Source organism: Phymastichus coffea, unplaced genomic scaffold (assembly GCF_024137745.1).
Source record: "Phymastichus coffea isolate CEN01 unplaced genomic scaffold, Cenicafe_Pcof_1.1 PCOF00081, whole genome shotgun sequence".
Lineage (NCBI taxonomy): Eukaryota > Metazoa > Arthropoda > Insecta > Hymenoptera > Eulophidae > Phymastichus > Phymastichus coffea.
In genome coordinates, this window is record NW_026706892.1 from 1,103,126 (window position 1) to 1,123,746 (window position 20,621).

At 49.1% G+C, this 20,621-nt stretch overlaps 2 protein-coding genes across 4 annotated transcripts in view; both read left to right on the forward strand.

Moving 5' to 3' along the window:
* Positions 1-505: 505 nt before the first annotated feature.
* LOC131668611 (uncharacterized) lies at positions 506-10,071 on the forward strand. The gene is made up of 10 exons (XM_058942932.1): positions 506-632; positions 4,636-4,945; positions 5,017-5,200; positions 5,263-5,692; positions 5,868-6,124; positions 7,368-7,519; positions 7,848-8,127; positions 8,188-8,356; positions 8,547-8,835; positions 9,023-10,071. The coding sequence occupies exons 1-10, from the start codon at positions 506-508 to the stop codon at positions 9,297-9,299; spliced, it is 2,475 nt and encodes an 824-aa protein (XP_058798915.1). The 3' UTR covers positions 9,300-10,071.
* A 2,175-nt stretch (positions 10,072-12,246) lies between these two features.
* The window catches only part of LOC131668634 (zinc finger protein jing), a 78,044-nt gene continuing 69,669 nt past the window's right edge, over positions 12,247-20,621 (forward strand). For all 3 annotated transcript variants that reach the window (XM_058942970.1, XM_058942971.1, XM_058942972.1), the window contains exon 1: positions 12,247-12,863. In XM_058942970.1, coding sequence (XP_058798953.1) covers positions 12,268-12,863 — 596 coding nt within the window. In that variant the 5' untranslated portion in view covers positions 12,247-12,267. The remainder of the gene's footprint in view (positions 12,864-20,621) is intronic.

Consider the following 20,621-nt stretch of genomic DNA (forward strand, 5'->3'; position numbering starts at 1 on the left):
TTGAAGGCATTTGATCGATATCTGTTGCGGCAATCTTGTGCGTGATTGTTCGCAATCTACACGGATGTTACATTTTCTTTTATAATATTGATGGATTTGCTAGTATTCCATCAGCGGAAAAAGAGCTGGCGACAGATGTCGAGTCTGGAAAAAAGATTAAGAGCGATCGATTTGTCAGATATAGCGATTCAACAAAGCCATCGTTAGATCAATTTTTCTTATTTGTTAGAAATTGAAAGACAGCAGGGAAAACGTCGATCCGAAGCCCACGCTGAACTACAACTCATTCAATCGAAATGAAATCGTTCCGCATCCCTTAGACACTAAGCAACACTAAGCAACACGACACACCTGCGCGCATGCGTGCTCGCGTGTGCGCTTCAGGTAGAGGAGGCGAAGGTGGGAGGAGGCGAAGGTGGGAGGAGGCGAAAAAAAGTAGCGAGGCTGGCGCGTCTATCGGGCGAAGGGGAGCTCGTAGCTAGCTCGGCGTAGAGCGAAGAGCGCGATGCCTCGGGCCACCACGGGTGCCCGTCGCGTCGTCGCCTCCTCGTGCTTCACGACCGTTAACCTGCTGCTACTTGCTACCGCTTCGCTGATCGCTCTTGTGCACTCTGCTTTGCCACCCGGACAAGGTACGTAACGCTTGCCCACGCGAGCTTGCGAACGCGAGCGCTCGGGGACTTAACGAAAGCAAAAACAACGATATTCGTGATCGCGTCGGTGGTATCGAGCGAGCTGCGGATGAACGACGTCCGAAAAGCCACGAAAGCTCATCAGCGAAACGTGTAATCGATCACCGCCCAGGATACACTCGCGCGATCGGAAGATAACGCGCGCGGCGCTTTTCCTTTTCCTCTTGGCAAAAGTGCACTGAACTCGGCCGCCTCCCGTACGCGCGCATACGGGCAACTATCCCGTCGATAAACATCATTGTTGCCGAACTCCTCAAAGCCTAGCACGTATAAAAGCGAGCAGCGTTGCCCTGGCTTATTTTCATCTTCGATCGCGCGCGCGTTCACCTTCTAGCGTCGTCTCGCCGGTGTGAGTCACGTGTGTGTGTGTGTGTGTGTGTGTGTGCGCGCGTGCGATGGACAGCGAGGGGTGTTGCTTTTTCTCTCTATTAGGCTCGCGCGGTTTATCGTACAGTAGACTTCGTACCGATTGACAGACCACGATCGTAGTTGCCTGCACGGCCTCGCCTGACCGAGGTGCATTTTACTACTTTGCAATTTCGACCATTCTTGGCGAGCCCAGCGCGATATTTTACTCGCTGCCATTCTCGTTAGCAAACAATTGATAGTCAAAATATTGAAATAAGCATCAAGTCATACTAGAATTGACTGGCCTCAAGTTCACCGCGGCAGACGACTCGCGCGCGACGTTGTCGCGAACTTTGACCGGCCAAGGGGGGCAAAATCGAAAACTAATCAGACGAAGAAGACGATAGACGAGCAAGCTGGCCACGTGATGATATCGCCGCTGCGAGCCGCTCTATGCTCTATCGATCGGGCATTCTCATCGCGCATGCATAACCGTCGTCGACCCGACTAATCTACTCGTCGATTAATCGGCCGGCGGGTTGCTGCGCTTCATCTTGAATGGCTGGTTTAACGCACGACCCGGTCGAAGGATGCGACACACTTTGAAGTTGCTGCAAATAATTAGCCGTTTGGACTACCTTGCCATCATTAGAAACTATTCGTCAATGACCAATTTAAAAAACCGCGAGTTTCAGCCTGCAAAATACCGACGCGGTATACGTGCCTCTTCTTACCCGGCAATTACGTCGTTAAATACATAACAATTCGAGTGGCCGCGAAGCGCGCGAATTCCGCAAGTAAGCAGTATTCGACAGGTTGTATCTGGCGCACTGGATGAGTAAGGGACTTGCAGCGCACAGGGGGAGAAGACAGAGGGGTTGGCGCACACCATCAGAACTAACTCGAGACATTTACCATAGGAACTCACCTTTTCTATCGATCTAACACTTTGCATTGCGTGCTAAAAATACCTGTGGTACTTCTCAAGGTGGTCCGCATTTTATTCGTATGCATGCCCGTGCACGCTTTTAATTGTATCTTCTTTATTGTTTTCTCCTTGGTCGTGTTTTCATTTACGAATTTTTTTTTTTTTTTTTCGGAATTTGTCATGTGTGAAGCGCTATTGTATCCACCGTATTTATAATTTCACACAGAGGACAACATCGTGCAATAATACTCGAGTAATTAACATTTCCAGCGCAAGTGACCGACGATTCATGAGTATTGATAGGAAAAACCGAGGTTTCGACGAAGCGTCCGACCGACACACGCGCGTGCGCCACAAACGAGAGATGGCAGCAGATCGGTTTAGAGCCGAGTGGAGAGCAAAAATCAAGCTCGTGCGCTTCCGCGACACTTCCGGCGAGCGGAAGAGGCAGAGCAAGCAGACCGTGGAATCGGGTCGTCCCTTGCGCGTCGCTCGAAAAAAAGAAAGAAAAAAAATATACACGACAAATGTGGCGCGCGCCGGAGCTTCGAACTCGTGCGCGCCGACGTGCGATCTAATTCGTTGAATTTATACTCGGGCGACCTTCGCATCTGCCTATACATGCTAATTGTATGATGCCCTGGCGAAGAGATTGTTTTCTTGCTGGGACTATGGACTTGAGCGTTTCGTTGCGATCGTTGATCTTAACCAGTCGGAGGCTTCGCGTTGTCGCGTAGACATTTATACTTGTTCGCGATAATATTGCGATCGAAACGAGGATCAACCCAGGAGGAAGAGCCTAAAATCTCGCGCAATTTCCAGACAGCATAGTCAAAAGTTCAGTGATACATCGATGAGTCATGAGCCAAGCACGCATAGCTCTCTCTCTCTCTCTCTCTCTCTCTCTTTCTCTTTGCTCGTTTCCAGTATATTTCACGAAAAAATAATAAAATAAAGTGAAATAAAAGGAAAGAAGGAAATGCTATATGAGAAAGGAAAGAACATTATACGTCGCGCGATGTTGCATGTTGGAATGTCTCGGGTATATAGCTGGCGGTGCCACTTCTTTCTTGTACATCTTCTCGTCTTATTGCACCTCTTCGTTTCGCATTATATAGAAAATTTTTTCTCGTGACAGCTTATATATCTCGAGCAAGAAGCCGAATGGGTGTTGCTTTTTTTTACGAAGATGGTTGCATTTTTTAATATTGAAGACGGTGGCTTTTTTTTACAGTCGGACTATGCTTTCTCTCCGTTCGTATCTCATGCGCAGTGCATATAGTAAGAATATTGAACCACGCTCGTGGGTTCGGTCACCGATACAAATATCATGCTTCCCAGTCACGTTAGAGCACGACGCAAACAAAACAGTCGCAATCGTACAGAGAAGAAAGAACCAAATTTCATATTGTATTTTTATCGCAGCGTTTTTCATCCCGTGACTTTTCCCGAAGGGAATATCTTTGAAAGGGAGACAAACTAGTTCAAGGATGTCACATACAACTTCATCGATTTTGATTTATCGCGTTTAATAGCAGTCATCGATGAAAATTTCATGATCCAAAGTCACGTGATCGCGTGATATTGTCCTGCCGACGATGCGGCCGACGTTATACATGGTTTGCGCGCTGCGCGCGTTCGATGCACCCATCTCCCGGCAACGACGACGATGCATGCTCCTTCGTGTAAGCTTTCAGCGGTATTAATCGAGATGGTATGTGTTCGGTCGACCCGGTTCGCCAAGACATTTTTCACGCCGAACTGTCGGATGACTGGCAAAATGCTTTGTCGAGAGCTCGATAGGGAAGATCGCGACGCGATTCTCTCAAATCGCAAGGAACATTTGCGCCACACTGCGAAGCTTTCGACGCGCACGCGTGCGATGCGTCGATGAACCTTTACCTTGACTATTCTCGAATGGAATCGAAGGGTTATATATAAATTTCACGACTATACAGCTAGCCGCGCATCTAGTGACCGCGCATCAACAATAATTGCATGCTAAATCTTTAGCGTAATAACCTTTCAGACACAGTTAAGTCCGCACGTTACATTGAACTCCTTTTCAATTAACTGTCTCAGGGTCTATGCTATAGAGTACAGACGAAAAGCACCCCTTCCCCTCCACCCCCCGGCACGAGAAATATTCAAGTTTCCCTGGAAAAAGGCAAGGTGTTGTGGGTACAACTGTGGCACGCGCGGAAAGGAAATTGGAATGCGTCTTATGAGGAACTTTTCAAGCTTTATATTTTCCAGTTTTAGTAGTCGAGTGAAAGTAGTTCAGTTAGACTTCGAGTTACGAGCTTTTGAGCACTTTTCATTTTGTCGGAGGTCAACTCGTTTGCGTGACTGGGTGTACGTCTGTAGTTTCTTTTTAGAAATGTTTATGAAATTCAATTACATCGTAAAAAGGTACGAGGCAATCGGCACATATTTAAATCTTGACAAATGTTTCACGCAAGAATTTTCCGTTTGTCGACAGTATCAATAGATCGATCTCGAAATATAATTTTTCACTAAAGTTAACGCGAAAAATAGCTGCTGCGAATGAAATTCCAAGATTTGTCGATTTGTAAAATAGAAAAGTGACATCGAGAGCATTTTGTACAAAGAACACGTGCCATTGACTACCATTGTGTTTTTTTTTTTTTATTGTATCTTTTACAGAGGACGAGATTATAGTGATCGAGCATCTACCAGGCCGTCGGGTACACCTTCAAGATTTCTTCTGGACAGGTGCGGAAGACGCGCCACCATGGCTCGATCCAGACCAAATGCTGACGATTTACGAAACTCGCACGGTCCATCACACGGCAACTCTATATGTACCCGAAGACACATCGCGGAGACCCGAGCCAAGCGACGATCGTCCAAGACCAACTGTCGACTGCGCCTCTTGTATAGACCCCACGCCGACGCTCTTGGACGTCGACCAGAACATCGGCGTGCTCATCGATGGAGAAGATCCCGGACCGAGGTAAGCGCGCGAGAAATACGACGTCGTAGCATATGCTTACGCTTATTTGGGTAAACGACCGGTCTCCGAAGGTACTGGCTACTCACGGTACTGAAAGCCGGAGAAGACGTGCCGCCTAAAGTCGAGCTGCGGCTGGCGCGACTGTACAAAGCAGCATTCACGAGGCAGCAGCAGAAGCACTTGGGACTGCTGGGACCCGAGCTTCGCACGAGAAAGAGTCCCAAGCGTGAAGCTATAATCGACAATCGAACTGCGGTAAGTCGTCAAATAGATCGCGGCATCCGCGACAATGGACTTGCACGAGACTCATCCTTCAGCTGGAAGAGGAGACTACGACGAGCGAGACAGCGCTCGGCAACGACAGCACGACCGGTCCAGCGATAATACAACGCCCGCCCTCGGCGATCTCGTTACTCCACATGCGCACATTACGCATAGCCAAGAGCAAGAGGACACTGCCAGTCCTCGAGAGCGAGAATTTCGGGGAGCTGGCGTCGAAGCCGGTGGAACTGAACGAAACGACGAGCGAGGACAAGGCCCAGCTCAAGTCGCCAGTGGACGTTGGCCTGGTGCAGGTGCGCATGCAGAACACGTCGAAAACGGAGGCCGGGGCGATGAGGTTGATCTACACCGTGCACCTCGGGGGCAAGCCCGTGCCAGCTGAAACGGCCGCCAAAGACATGTCGCTGCTGAGCGCCCAAGAGGTGGCCCTCGAGCTCGGCGCGCCCGTCATCATTCAGAGCGAGCGTGAGTATTGCCGAGCGAGTGTGACTTGTTTCGTTTGCCGTTCTCGTACAGTAGAGCACAGCTAGAACCGTCCACTCCCAGCACCGCAAAGAGCAAGTAGCGGCCGCCATGTCACCGTAAACGACGAGAGAAAAAAAAATGGCCCAAAGCACGTGTGAATTTGGATTCGTTGCAGCTTATCTAAAAGAGTCTCGTCCCCTAGCGCTCTCACGTAAGCGTGACGCTTGGCTGCTGGTCGGCGCCGCGAGCCTCGGCATCCTGCTCGTCGGCGTCATCGTGCTCGGCCTGTTCGTCGCGACCAAGCGCAAGCGAGCGCAGAGCGCCGTCTCGGCGCCTCTGCCTAGCCGCAGGACGCTCGTCAAGGACGAGGAGTACGCGCCGACCACGCCCGGCTTCGACAACACTGCCTACACCTCGGAGACCGAGGCCAGGGTGCGTCCGTACACCTTTTTCCCTTCCTTCGCGTCGCGCTGGATTCGGTATTTCTCAACGACGCGGAGGATCCGTCTGGAAAGTTTGCTTTAAGCAGCGCGTAATTGGCCGGGAACACGCGGGCTGATGGCAAAGATCGCTCAACTTCGCCAATTATTGCGATATAGCCGATGTTACTTCGCGATTCGGTTGCACTCTGTGCCGACCCTCGCTGCGGCAAAACTTGCACAAGCCACTGCTACTCGACTCGACGGTTTTCTCTTTCTTTCATTTTTCTCTCAAGTCCATCCAAAACCGAGAGCAACCGAACGAATACATTTGCCAAGTGGCAATTGGCTAACACATTGCTCAACGACAACTCTCGGAATCTCACGTGCGAGGCAACGCGTGCATCTTAGCGCGTCACGGCGATTACAGGCTCGAGTGCCGGCTGCGCAAACGGGCCGAAGGGCTTGCTCGCATGCACGGCCAGGCAGACGACGTAGCAAGGCTTCGACGGTGCACGTGACCGCGAGAGTCTTCTTTGTGCACCTTTCGTCCGACTCCTTCGTATATTTCGCCTCGATTATTTACAAGTACGAGCGACACGCGAGACTTGCCCGGCTTAATAGTTCAATCGGGCTTTTTTTTTCAGCGGGTCGCGCACGTTTAATAAGATTATACGTATGCCGAAGTAATTTCAAATTAAACCTGATCACTTTGAAAACTGCCTCTCAATTAATTTCTTTTCCTCGAGTCACGCAATTTCGTGCGCGAATGTATAGTCGTGCCAACGTCCAAAAGATGGTACTTGAAGTACATCAGCGTACACCCACTCCTTTATATGATGTTATTAATTAACGATTTGTTAAATAGCGATCGGACAATAGAAACCTACCATATTACGGCAATGTGCAATTTTAATGCCGATTTATATTTGCAAACGATATTTGGTATCGAGTAAGCTGCGTCACAGTAGAAAGCAATCGCGACGGCACTACAAGACATTCCGATCGATTTCAATCTGCATATCACTCAAAGACGTGGCAGCGCATTCAGCCGAAAGAAACGAAAGCGAAGAGATATCCCTTATATAAACGGAACAATCTCCAGTAGTCACGGAATCTACCCCGCGTCTTGTAAAAACACTCGAACGGCAAATTGCAGACGCGGGGGCGTGCAACTTGCCAAGACGACGAAGCGATACTATCGATTACGCGAGGAGGTGGCTGGTAGCTTTTCTGAAAAAGACATTGCGTTGCAGACGGAAGTGACGGGTCGCACGCCGGGCTCGCAGGACACCATGGACGTGGACTACCCTCGGGGCGAACTTTCCAGTGAGAACGAGCTGGATAACGAGCACAGAGGTGGCCCGCAAGTGAAAACTTGGGAGTACGCCGAGGCCGCGAAAAAAGGGTAGGTTGATGATTGATGAATATGTGATCGCGACCTGACTGGGTACGCAAATCTGGGCGTTTCTTTAGTTTTTAAATATGTTTGCGAGGCAGGCTTACTAGCTTCTCAATTTTCTCTTCCACGTCTCGATATTATTGTTAAAATTTGCCCGAATGTTTTCTGCCAGAGAATTCCTAGATTCGCAGACAAATTATTGGTTCGGATAATCGTACAGGTTATCGAAGACAGTTCAGTTGTTCGCGTAATCAACTACCGCCGTGCATTTTCTTATGACTCCCAGAAATAAAACTTGCAAGCTAATCGATCAAATGTCTGTCGTGTAAAAAAGAGCGACAAGCAAACGAGGACAGCAACAGCATCAACAGCAACAGCCGCGTTCAGTCGAACAGACAAACGACAATCGTCCACAATCGGGTGACTCGGTGGACTCGGCTGGCATGTTGACTAGGACAACGACGGAAGGCCGCGTTTCGAATACCCGGGCTGCCAACGACGAGGATGATGAAGCCTCAGGGTCGCCGCATTCCTATCTCTCCATGCCCTCCTGCAAGCAGTTCCCAAATATGCGCTCAGTCGAGCCGCTCTCCAAAGTTCTCGAGCCTGTCGTCGTACGTATCGCACGTCAAGCTTTGTTGTCTCAGCGGATTCCAGCGACGATTCGCTTACAGATAAAACATATGGCTTTGGAGCTCGACTCGCCCGAGATGAACATGAAAAATCTTGAGTTTACCGTGAGAAATGGTGACGGGCATTTGACGAGAGCTGCTAGTGAAACCAAGGATCCGGGAGTTTTGGGCCCGATCGTTTGGGATTTGAAGAGGAAGCGCGCCGTCGAAGGTATCGTTCGAAAATGTTCTCTACTATTGATTCTACCCCTGCGGCTTGACGATGTACCACGCAAAGAGCAAGCAAGGTCAGAAGATTTCGAAGAGACGTCCGACTTTGCTTGACTCTTTGCGCGCCTCCGCGAGAGTAAGAACTAGCAAAGCCCCCGATTAAAAAAAAAGACATCCCTCGTGGTAAAAAGGTGGTGCAGCCGAGCAAGTGGGATCTGGACGCGTGCCTCACGGCCCGGTGGGAAGGGCGCGTCGTCGGCTCAACGAGCTCCTCGAAGATTCCTTCAGTCTCTTCGGTAGTCGAGATCCAAAGTCCGCGGCGGCAGCCGCAGCAACGGCGACGAGTCAGCGGGGATTTTCGTTCGAGAAGCGCGCGCCACCGGAGATGCCACCAGGCCAGGGTACGATTCATCACCCAGCTCCGAGGACTTACTCAACAACAACTGCCACCGAGCATCGAGGAAAATCAGCACATGTCGAGTGAGTCATGGATGTTTCGATACTGTTATTCGTTTGTTGATATCACTGCGTGCCGAACGAGGAACAGAGATGGAGCGTTTATTATTGCATCTGTTGCGCTTAATCAACGGTTTCACATGCAATTACGATTACTAATGCCATTCAAATAACATTTTCTTCGTTGAATAATTACATTTTATCATTGCAGACACGTAACATCGCCAAATGTGGATAGTCAGCATTATCGACAGCGTACCTCCCTACCAGATGCTGCCCCGATCCCAGAAACCGGTCAGATCGTTGGTCCACAACCACGAGGTGCTTGGGGTTCGCGACCACTTAGTGCAGGACCTTTTCACAGACCAAATCTTCCGGAAGTCGAAGTGGTGCGAGTTCTCGCTGATTCGCAATTAAGGCCTGAAGATCCTGCTGTGCCGCTCATTAGCGCGATCAAGAAGGAACTTGGAAAGTTTACTTATGACTGATTAAGGCGTTCAATTTTTCGAATTTGAATTTTTCACGTGAAAAATGGAATTATTGACTTTGAATAAAACTTTTTCAACGACCTTCGACGTAATGTACACATTGTGTGATTTGAAGTATGAAATAGACAGTAACATTTTTAAATTTTGAATGTCAGTTTTGACATATCTGTTGTTTAAGATTTATTCAAAGAAATGTCACAGTGCAATCGAGAATTAAGTTTTTTTAGTTGTATCGATAGATTATTTGTTGTTGAGTTTTCGTTTTATCAAGTCAAATTATGTAGTAAATTAATGTTTGTACTGAAGTTTTGAAAAACAAATTTGAGTACATTGCAGAATTTAGGTATCTTAATAGTAGTTATCTCGTGATTTATCCGACGAAGAATAATATTTAATTTATCGTGAAAGTGCAATGTAAATATGTAAATGTAGTAATTTCAACAAGTATACAGTGAAATCAGATTTGTTACCATCTAGTTAAAACACTAGAACTTAAAATTATAATTATTCCAAACAGTAGCTTGTTAATCAATATAGACAATATCTCGAATAATATAATATTAGCATTACATTATACTAGACGAAGTTCCATGTAAATAATTTCATAAAATCCATTTTTATATGTAACAAGTAGGAAAAACTATATCAATATTGGCATGTTTTCGCACAATGATGTTCGCATTAAGCAGTTTTCTATTTTCGGTAAGAAACATTCCTAACACTATTGTATCAGATTTCTTATGAATTTGAGGTTACTCGATCGACACCATCCATCCACGCTTTTTTGTTAAAAAAAATTGTAGTCGAATAAAAGGGTCAATTGTTTTTATTTAACATTCCTTCCCATAGGCAAACTTTGTTTCATTGATCGATCGTACATGTACCACAAGAGCCTTGCATTTATCAGTTCAACTGATTTTCGTTACGTCCGAAAGAGGACGCTACTCTCTACAATGACAGGATGTAACAATCGATTGAACTGCAGTGCAAGTAAAAGTGAACGATTTATCTCGAGGGTGACACAATGTGGAGTTATGATTAAAAAAAACTGCCAAATGACGTTTTGACTCGAACACTATCATTCGAGACATAACATCCACCCATCATAATTAAAAAAAAATCTTTCTGATCGGAACAACCGAATTCCAAAGTTGAAGCTCAAGAAAGGTCGACTCGAGAAAAAGCACAAGGCGGCAAAATTCAAAACACAAGTGACTCTCCGGGTGCACTGGCCTTTCGGGCGTCTCGGGCACGCGCGCGCGGGCTGGAAGAAAAGCAAAACAAACCAAACGCGAGAGGCTGGCTGGCTGGCTGGCTGACTGGCGGCGCGGCTGCTGCCCCACTCTTGGCGTGAGGTTCGTGCACTCGGCAGCAGGGCAAAAAAAGAGAGCCAGGGGAAATATCGCGACGGACATGTGTAAGTAGTGGCGGGGAAGGGGGGGGGGACACAGCCTACGTGTGTGCATGCATGCACACCAGTCGGAGAAACTGGCCTCGCGTAATAGTATATGCACTTGAAATATTCAGCACGCGGTTTTTGTTGGCTTGGAAAATTGTCAAGTAGATCAGGCTGATGTTCGATCGGACGTGCGAAAGGTCAGGCGTGTACTAACTTTCGGAAATTTCAGGAAGGGCAATTAAATCTTGAGAGCTCGGGTTCTATCTCAGTGTCTCTCTCGGTGGGAAGAGCACTAATAATTGCCGGCGAGTTTACGATTTGCCGGAGGGTGTCAATTACAAGCAAAACGTTGCGCTGCAGCAGCGCTCGTGCGCCACAACAGAGGAGCAGGATCAGGTGAGAGTGAAAAAGAAGAGGCGAGGGGTTAATGGCACAAGCAGAAGAGAGACGCATGCGCGACGACGAGCATAATCTCTCTCTCTCTCTCTCTCTCTCTCTCTCTCTCTCTCTCTCTCTCTCGGCTACATAGAAGTTTCAGTGGGTGGTGGAGGGGAGTACCGGCCGCTATTTTATGTGACCGTCACACATCCGCGAGAGCGAACGTCCAACATATATATATACAATATACAGGCTTATCAAGTTAAAAAATAAACAACTTGGATAGTGTTGTCAGAGCTTAATTTGCTGAGATTATGGAAATGGTTATGTAGAAAAGTATATTGTCGGAGTAACTTGTTTGTAGGATTTTTGCATTTATTTATCTGACAATATTATTTAAAGATCGATGGTTGGAAAAAAGTAACGTATTTTTTTCGGATGAGCTTCATGTTTGAATGTTGCAAAGGACTGGTACATTTACAGAATTAAGTTGAATCGCCAAATCTTCATTTTCTTTTTTTCTCGTTGACTGCTTTATTGATCAACTTACTTGAGCATCTAGATCTGATTATCCTTCGAAATAACATTGTCTGGTTTTAACCAATGCTCGATACTTGTTTTCCTTTCATTTATTTAGCGAAGAAGTTGGTTCTTCATTTTGAAAAGTCAACTGATTTGAATAATATTTAGCGAAGGTCCGTTCATCAAATGTTTGTAATTTTGTAACAAAGACTCCAGCGACGGAGGTCTCGTCGAACCGAAATCGTAGTAGTAGCAACCGAAATGGTCAGACACGAAAAAATCAATTAGGCGAAGTACAATAATTTGAACAGCGTAAACTCGCCATTGGATTTCAGGAAAAACCAATGGCAGTTTGAAAAACTGACATCACTAGCGCGAAGAAAGGAAGTGGTAAAAGCCAGCACGGTTATCCATGTGGTCGCTTCGAGGCAAAACAATCCCTCCTCTCCGCCTCTACGAGTTTGTCGTCGCGCGGCGTGCATCATATGTGGAAAAGAAGGAGTCGCTCTTACGCGATCGTGACGTCGGGTTCTGACGGTCTCTCATCGAGGAAGAGGGGGTATCCCCTCGGGGGCTTGCGCGGCGCTGGCGCGGTGGGGGGTTTTAGGCAGAGCGCGAGAGAGAGAGAGCAGGCTCGGCGTTCGGCTCGGCAGTGCGTTCGTTCGCAAGATGGCAGACGGGCCGTCTTCGTCGTCGTCGGTGTCCGTACAACATCAACCATCAACGTCGTCGTCGTCGTTGTCGTCGTCGCGTCAGTCACGACGCAGCTCGAGCATGCCACAAAGCAACAACAACAGGCAGCAGCAGCAGCAGCAGCAGCAGCAGCAACTGGCCGTAAACACGAGCAGACGGAGTAGCCTCAGCAAAATCATCGCTAGCGCAGCAGTCGTGTTAGTCGAGCGCGCCCCGATAAAGCGGCTCGTCTCCTCCGTGTCGTCGGCTAGCGTTTCCTCGTTCAGCCCTGGCGTTGGTACTTCGCTGTTGTCCAAGAAGCAGGACGCTTGCGCGAGTACGAGGAAGGATAAGGATGCTAAAGTGTGCGCGGGTGGTGATAATGTGCCGACGATTAGCAGCGCTAATGATAACAATGTGTCAACGACGATTGCCAACAACGCTGTCACCGACGTGACAGTGACAGCACTGCCGGTGGTTGTGGTGACGAGGGGAGCGGCCAAGAAGGCCCGCCAGGAAGACCTCGTTGGGCCCAGCCAACAAGCCAAGAAACGCTGCGCCGATCGATACGACAGCTCCGAGAGCTCCGACAGGTAACAACATACGCACGCACACACACACACACACATACACACTCATGCACGCTCATCGATGCTTCTTTCCGAAGTTTGCTTTCCTCGGACTGCGAGCAATTAACCTCTCGAAACAATTGCAACTCGGGGATTTCGGAGCGAATCGATGGCGGAAATAGGTTGAAGAATGCGCCTCTGTCGAAGCTGGCAGCTGCCTTTGTTTCGCGCTCTCGAATTCAGAAAACGCGCCGCAAGAAACTTCTGATCAATTTCATAACGCCAATAAAGATAAATGGCGATGTTTTTCGAGCGTGATACTGTGTTTCGTTATCACGCACAGCAGAGCGGCTTTATCGGCCACAGCCGATTTCTCGCTTTTCTCGACTTTACATCATCGCCTTCGACAGATCCACGTAATTCGCGAAAAACGATGAATTTGCTCGTGAGTTCGCCAGGCAAATTGGCCGCGCTGTCTCCCCTCCCACCCAGCCCGCTCGCATTATTCAATGAGATAGCGTAATTTTTCGATTAATAATGCATGCCCGAATTGAGAATCCTAATAAAATGCTAATGCCGCGGGGGGCGGAGAGGGTCAGCGTGCGTGACTTCGATCGTGGAATGTTGATATATATTCGCGAGATCGTGGGAAATGATTTTCCTGTCGCGCGCGTGAGATGACAAAGCGGAGGTGGAGGTGGTGCCATTGTAGCTGGCCTTTTGAAAATTCAGCGTGCGAAGCTTCGCCTCCGCGGGCTTGGCGCTCATTAGCTCGCTCTTGTATTTGCATTTGGGTTGGCTTGTTTGGTTGGCTGTGACAGAGAGACAATTTATTTGTTTTGAAAAGGGATGTTTTGACGCTTTTTGAATTCTTTTCGTGCTATAGTTTTCGAAAGGGACGTCGGTTTCAGGAACGAGCGCGCGTTTCAACGTCTCCTTTTCGTGTTGTCAACATTCTTTCTTTCTTTCTTTCTTTCTTTCTTTCTTTCTTTCTTTCTTTCTTTCTTTCTTTCTTTCTTTTTTTCTTTCTTTCTTTCTTTCTTTCTTTCTTTCTTTCATTTTCGAATAAACGAAAGGTCGAAGACTACGAAATGTGCACGAAGTCAACGTGTAAATGCGAAGAAGCGGAAAATTCATAGCAGCTTTCGGAGTTCGAAGTTAAATTTGATCGAGATAGCTTTGTTTGTTCAAGTGGATCCGTCGCCTGATTAAAAATGCAAACAAACTTTGTCGAAATTGCCAAAGCAAGCATTGCTTATCACGATTATTCAGTCTCTGAATATCTCCAAATCGAATTTCCCAGTCTATAATTGCCAATCCATCGGAATAGGCCAGCGCCTTTTTCCCCTCCGCAACAGTCAATTCCGCAAAGCGCAACTCGATTATTCAAATTTTTCAATGAAAAAACTAGAATGAGAGGAGGGCCTGCGCGCGCGCTCTACAGTCTATAAAACCATCAGAACCAAATTGACAAGCCATTTGGCGTCGTCGTAGCGTCGGACCCTCGCGTTCCGTCCTTCTTTTTCTTTTATGCATAGAGCACCGATGAGCTTTTTCTTTTTCGCGCAGCACGAAGAGCAGCCAAATTTGACCGACGAAGACGATGATAATAAGCGAAGTCCCCAAACAATCACGCGTCTCGAGTACGTTGACCTCGTTACTCATCCAATGGCGATATTTAACCTTCGGGGCCTAAAATCGGAGCTGATAAGCAGCGACAAAATACAAAAAAAGACAGCCGCAGATGACGTCGCGGGGGAGAATCTTTCTCTCTCTCGCGCCAGAGATAAGCCGACGTTCTTTTTTTCTTTTCTTTCTCTCGACGTGGCCAACCGGATGACGATGGTGATGATGATGGGCACCAACCTTTTCTTCTTACTTGTTCTTTCTTTCATCGTGCTTCTTTCTCTCTCTTTCTCTCTCTTTCTCTCTCACGGGGGAGACTATTGTGCAGTGTGGGATTGGAATTTGTTGTTTTCGTTCGGACTAGTGAAATGGTATTTATCGGCATTCAGTTCAAACACTTTTTTATGAGAGGCTCATCGTTTACGTAAATATTAACAAATGATATTCGCGCAGCTTTTTCGCTTGATTGGCAAATCGAATCATCGGTGGTCTGTTTTCACCGCATGGATGGAAAATCTCAAGATTTGCTACAGTAGTAGAAAGCACATTCTGATCGAACAACCGTGGCTGATATCGTCTCGGCTGCGAGCATTTTAACAAGCACTGATTGAAGATAAAAAAAACGTATGACTTATCTTGACATTGTATCGGGTGAGTTCGAAGATAAAAACCATTTTTGCTGGCCACTCAACCACTGCATTCCCACAACAAAATCAAATTCACTCTGATCCTCCGACGCTTAAAAGGAAAGCAAAAAAGAATCGACTCAACCTGTCTCGGAGTATTTCATCTCCATCTCTCTCCCTCGTTGTCGTTTTATATCCTATTCACCTCAGGCACAGTGAGTAACCTCATTAAGCGGTGCGCGCATCTGAAAACGGGTTTCGCTCGACGAGCAGAGAAAGGAAGAGTCTATGTTGTACCTGTTATGCTCGAAAATTAGCATCTCGTCGTCGTGCAGAAATAAAAAAAACGCCGTGCGTCAGGTCAAGGCGAACGAAAAAAAAGAAAAAAAAAATGCGTTGTCCTTGATCCTGGCCGCGAAAGTGAAATCATATTCGTAAATGGGACACAACTTAACCCACGACAACGTTGTGCTGCTACTCTCTTTACCGTTACAATTGATCTTACGTAATGCGCCGTGCGTTGACATTGAGAGCTTCTCTCTTGCACCTTTTTTTTCGTGTTTTCCATTGCGCAATGTTTGCTAGTCGCTCGGGATCGGCTTTATTTTCTTTTGCGAGCCGAGTGCGCTCCATTCGTGTCTTTTTACGAGTCGTCGCAAGTGCTGACAATTCATTCGATAATGTCTAAAGCCTCGCTCGCACTCGGAAAATCATTCCCATTTCGAACTTGAAATTGCCGACGCTCCTTGTGGATGCATTCTTAGAAAGTCCCGCCGATGCATAAAGAGAATCGTTCAGCAATTCCCATATTTCTGCTCGCGGCGCTGCACCGTAAAGAAGCAACAACTAATGGCCCACGCGCGCATATCGCCGATACTAAAAATCGCAACAAGTTCCGCGAAGCAGCGAAGCGTTGATCAATCCCAGCAGACACACAGCAGCTCGCACCACGCGTACGCGCCGAGTAAGTCGGTAGGCGAGTGCAGCGGCGGCGGCGGCGGCGGCGGCAGTGGCGTTAAATAACCAGATGCATCGCGCTCGCTCGCGCGGCCTTTCTAATTCGGATTGCGAAACGCCGCCGCTGCATGGGAAAACCTTGCGCGCCTTTCTGTTTGCGTGTGCTCTTGTCGCGCAACCTCAATTTCCCCGCCAGGCTCCTTTTTATTTTCTTTTTCGCGCGAAGGAAGCGTCGCTCGAGACGAATCGTACCCCGGCGAAAGCCAAGCAGCCGTCTGCCTCCGTCGCGTTGATAACGGAAACCGGATACACGTGTGTATGGATATGTATGTGCGTGCGATTCGCGCCGATACGTCTAGTCACGAGTCGTGCCTTGCAATTTCCACGACGTACCTGCCTATTACACGCCGACGTATTGTCAAAGAAGGTCGCGCCAGCTGATTATCCAATCGTCTCTTGCGCCTTTGCTCGCTTATGACGGTCAACATTGAACTTTTCGCGGCGATCGCCATCGACGACGAAGACGACGACGACGACGTACTCTGCGTATCCTAATTGAATGCTGTCTCTTTGTTGTGCACTTGTCCACAAGGTATTCTCATTATATTTGGCCTCGCGTGGCGAGCGTCTCTTTTTTCCGGGATACGCTTTGTTTTCTTTATGCGGTGCATTATCGTTATCAACAAAAAGTACATGTTAATCTGTTCGATTCACCAAATACGCACCAAATCGTTGCGTAACGCCAATATCAATCATATGGCTAGTTGAGAATTCGTTCGAGAAAGCATCGATTAAAAGGAAATTTTGCTTCGATGTTTGATCATGTGTTCTTGACTCGTGTGCGTCATTTTACATTTTCGAAATGTTTTTCTTGAAAGTCTGACCGTGCGGTAAAATGGTATGCCGGTTTAGTGGAAATATAAGATTTGTCAATAGTAGTCGTAAAATAGGCTAATCTAGTCGAGACTGAATAAGCAGTTGTCATTAGAATTGTAATAGTCGATCAACTTATCTACGACAAGCGCAACATTTCTGAAAATTGCCAAAGGATTGGAATTGCGTAGCGACCCTTAGCATCGATCCATCCAGCGATAATCGAGCTCAGCGATTCGAGTGTTGCTCTTTCTCTCAAACTCCACCCACCGCGACGATTCTCCCTCTCGCATTTCTAAAAATATGAAGTCACAATAATAGCCCGCCTTCGCAGGACTTGTTGCGCGAGGGCACGGTAAGGGTGTGGGAGCGAACGAAAGGGGGGCACAGAGCTGCGAGTTGCGCGGGGTATTGATCGCGGCGGCCGTGGCGGTGGCGGCGGCGGCGACGACGACGACGACGACGACGACGACATCGTCGACGACGGTGCTACTGCTGTAGCTCCCCCACCAGGAAATTGGTGGATCGGCTACCGTTTCTTTCGTTCGTCGGCACGCTTTGTCGCTTTCACTCTCGGCCCGGGGCCGTCGACAACAGTCACACACGCTGCGCTGGACGCGGACGGGCGACAGACTTCCCGCGTAAAAAATCCGGTCTATCGACCGGGCGACACGAAAGCCAATCGCATATTTTCCCGAGGCTTGACCCGCGGGCCGCGCTCGCAGATAGCCTTATCTCGCTGCAACGCATAGGCGCGCTTTCTCTTCGACGATGGAAAGAGAGAGGAAGAAAGGATCGCGACGAGATTTTTACAGGCGCGCAGCTGCAAACACACACGAGCCGTCGGCGTTGGCGCTGCGCCGCTCGTAGCTCGCTCGATTTAGTCAGAGGGAAAAGTCAGGCCGCATTAATCGAAGTGCACTTTTAGCGCACTCTATATGCGCTAGCCTTGCACAACGAGGCGCTCGAAAAGCGGAGGCCCGTAAATCGCACGCTCTGCTGCCGCGTGGCCTCGCATTCTCGAGCGAGAGCTGGCATTTTGCAAGCGGCTGACGCTGCATTCGACACACTACCGCCGCCGCCGCCACGCGTCTCGCCGAGCTCCTTTGCCAGGCGAGTCGCTTCTGTTTGATAAACCGTGGCTCCGCCGGTCTGCCCGCGATTCGTCCGACCACTCGCTCTCGAGATATCTCACGTCGAGGAAGCGAGGCGGCACGGTTGCGCAACTCGCGGCGATCGGCCGCTCGCGACTTTTGTATTCGTCCGTACCCTTCGCCGATCCTCGCTTACTTCCGCTCGCCGCGCAACGACGGCCAGCCTCCGCTGCGCTCCGCGCGCGCACGCGCCTGCCGCACTTTGCACGCTCGGTCGGCCTGCGAAATAGGAAAAAAAGTCGATGCGGCGGCCCGCGACAATGCAAGTGCGCTTTCCAAGCCCGCGCGGCCAAGTTTTCAATGGACCGTTCATTTTTCGAGAGAGAGAGAGAGAGAGAGAGAAAGAAAGAAATAGAGTATCGTTGGGGCCGCGCGCACGACGGTTCTTTGTCGCGCTGCCGAGAACTCGAGAATGGGTTCGCTGAGTTGGGGGGTATTGTTTCGAAATGACCGATCGATCGACCGCGCGATATTTTCATCGAGGTCGCAGTGATACCCGATAGGTCTGGAATTTTTCGGAAGACCGCCACCTTTCTTCGGCGGCGAACGCGCGCGTGAGAGCGCGGAGTCGCGCTCGAAGCGTCGCGAAAATGCTTCGCCTCGCTCGACAATCGCGGTAACGTTCGCCAACTCACAGTTAAACTTTGCTCGCTTTGCCAACATTGTTTCGCACGCACACGCGCGGGTTTCCGTGACAAACTTGCGTATATATATATATATATATATATATATATATATATATATATATATATAAAAAAACAAACAACGCAGCGTAAACATCTTTCTTTCGCACGCGAATAAAAAAAAAATGCGCACCCGCGTCCGCAGCCGCAACAAGAGTGCAGCTGGGCTTGAAACACGAGAGTCTGCAGAAAATATCGCGCACGCGCGTCGACAAACTTGTGCGTGCGCTAGACAGCAGCGAAAGAGACGCGTGACATATATTACGTTCGTTGCGCAACAATACGTGGTTATATTAGCATAAATCTAATGGTCGGAAAGCGTCGGCGATGGATTTCCGTCGGGCTCACGAGGACTCTCATTGTCTCTCGCTCTTGGATCGCGATACGGCTTTTGATTTATCATAGCGACGCGCGAGCTGACTTCTCGGCTTGACGCTTTGCTAATCGCTGTCGTTTAATTCTTTCCACGAGCCGCTGGCCTGGCTTCGTTTTCTATCTACTATCGGGCATCGGTATCGAACGATCTTGCACTCGAAGCTCGGTTTCGGCGGAAAATTAATCGTCGCGCAGTTCGTAGTTCTGACCGCGCATTCTGTCGTCACTCGATTTGAAAGCCGCGAAAGATCCCGGTGCGATAAAAGTTGGTCGAGCCCGCGTGAATAACATTCCGGTCGGATGAAATTCGCACTCGAGAACCGTAGCCGGTGCTCAAGAGAAAGAAAGCTTTCCGCGGCAGAGTCGCGTCGACGGCGCCGCGCGACCATCCCGACGATCGTCAAATTTGCAATGACGGCAATCGAATCGGTTTTTTCGCGAAAAAAAGGGGCTCCGCCGGTGGAGCCGTGCGCGCCTAGCATCTAGAAAGACGGGCAAGACGCCTCGGCGGAGATGCAGGCTAAAGAAGCAGAAGAACGCCTCGCGATTTGCTCGATTTTTCGGACCCCGAGGTAGCGCAGAATTTACGGAATGCCCGCGCGCGCAGCAGCGGAGAACCCGTTCGTCCGGTTTTTTAATTGCAAACGAAGGATTCGCCCGAAAGCTAACTCTGGGAGAGCAGCGTGAGCGACTTAGTAGTGGAGTTGTGTATACGCGTACAGGCGGCTCTGGGAAAGTAAAAGTTAACGCGTCGACGGTTGTTGATTTCGCGGGGCAATGAAAACGGGCGGCGCGGTGCTGTTTGAATTGTTATCGCGTCGCTGGCATGCACGGACACGCGAGTATTTACAGGCTGTCGAGCGATAAGCGAAGGAGAAAGAGCGTCTTATCGGCGCGCGCGCGCCTTTCTGCGAGCGACTAATCAGTGCTCGTCGAAGAGCCGTGCGCCCGCTCGCGCACCGATCGACGGATTGGCAAGTTGCTTGGCCGCGCGGCACTGCCCGAAAGTCAATTCGAGGCGGAAAGCCCGTCGCGACGGCGCAATCTTGTGACGAGCAGCGACGCACGCGTCGTGCGCGACTGGCGCTCAGTCAACCGATATTCCAATTTAGCAAAAGAACCTCGACCGCGCGGGCAACATTCGAGGAATACGGGGGGTTCTCGGTATCTTCGGCTCGTTATCCATTTCAGCATGCGCGCGCGCTTCGTCGAAGCTGACTGGGCCGGGATAGGAGAGAGAGAGAGAGAGATGGCTCTCGGAGCGCTCGAGCGCCGATCAATCTCCGATCGGGCGGACAAGCCAAAGAGCGAAATCTTGTCGCTGACAGCGAGCGTATAATCGATCGCGCGTCGCGCGAGCTAGACGCGCCTTGCGCAATCGAGCCGATTGTTATTCGACCGCCGAGTCCCCCGGAATGCCGATGCACAACAATCGTAGCTTTTGTGCGCGCCAGCTGCGCTGCCCCCGATGATAATTTGCGAACCAGT

Excerpts from the sequence above, each read along its gene's own strand:
- LOC131668611 (XM_058942932.1), top strand. The coding sequence starts at position 506 with ATGCCTCGGGCCACCACGGGTGCCCGTCGCGTCGTCGCCTCCTCGTGC. Across the intron at positions 5,693-5,867 it reads CGTCATCATTCAGAGCGAGC|CTTATCTAAAAGAGTCTCGT; the intron begins GTGAGTATTGCC and ends GATTCGTTGCAG. Across the intron at positions 8,836-9,022 it reads GGAAAATCAGCACATGTCGA|ACACGTAACATCGCCAAATG; the intron begins GTGAGTCATGGA and ends TTATCATTGCAG.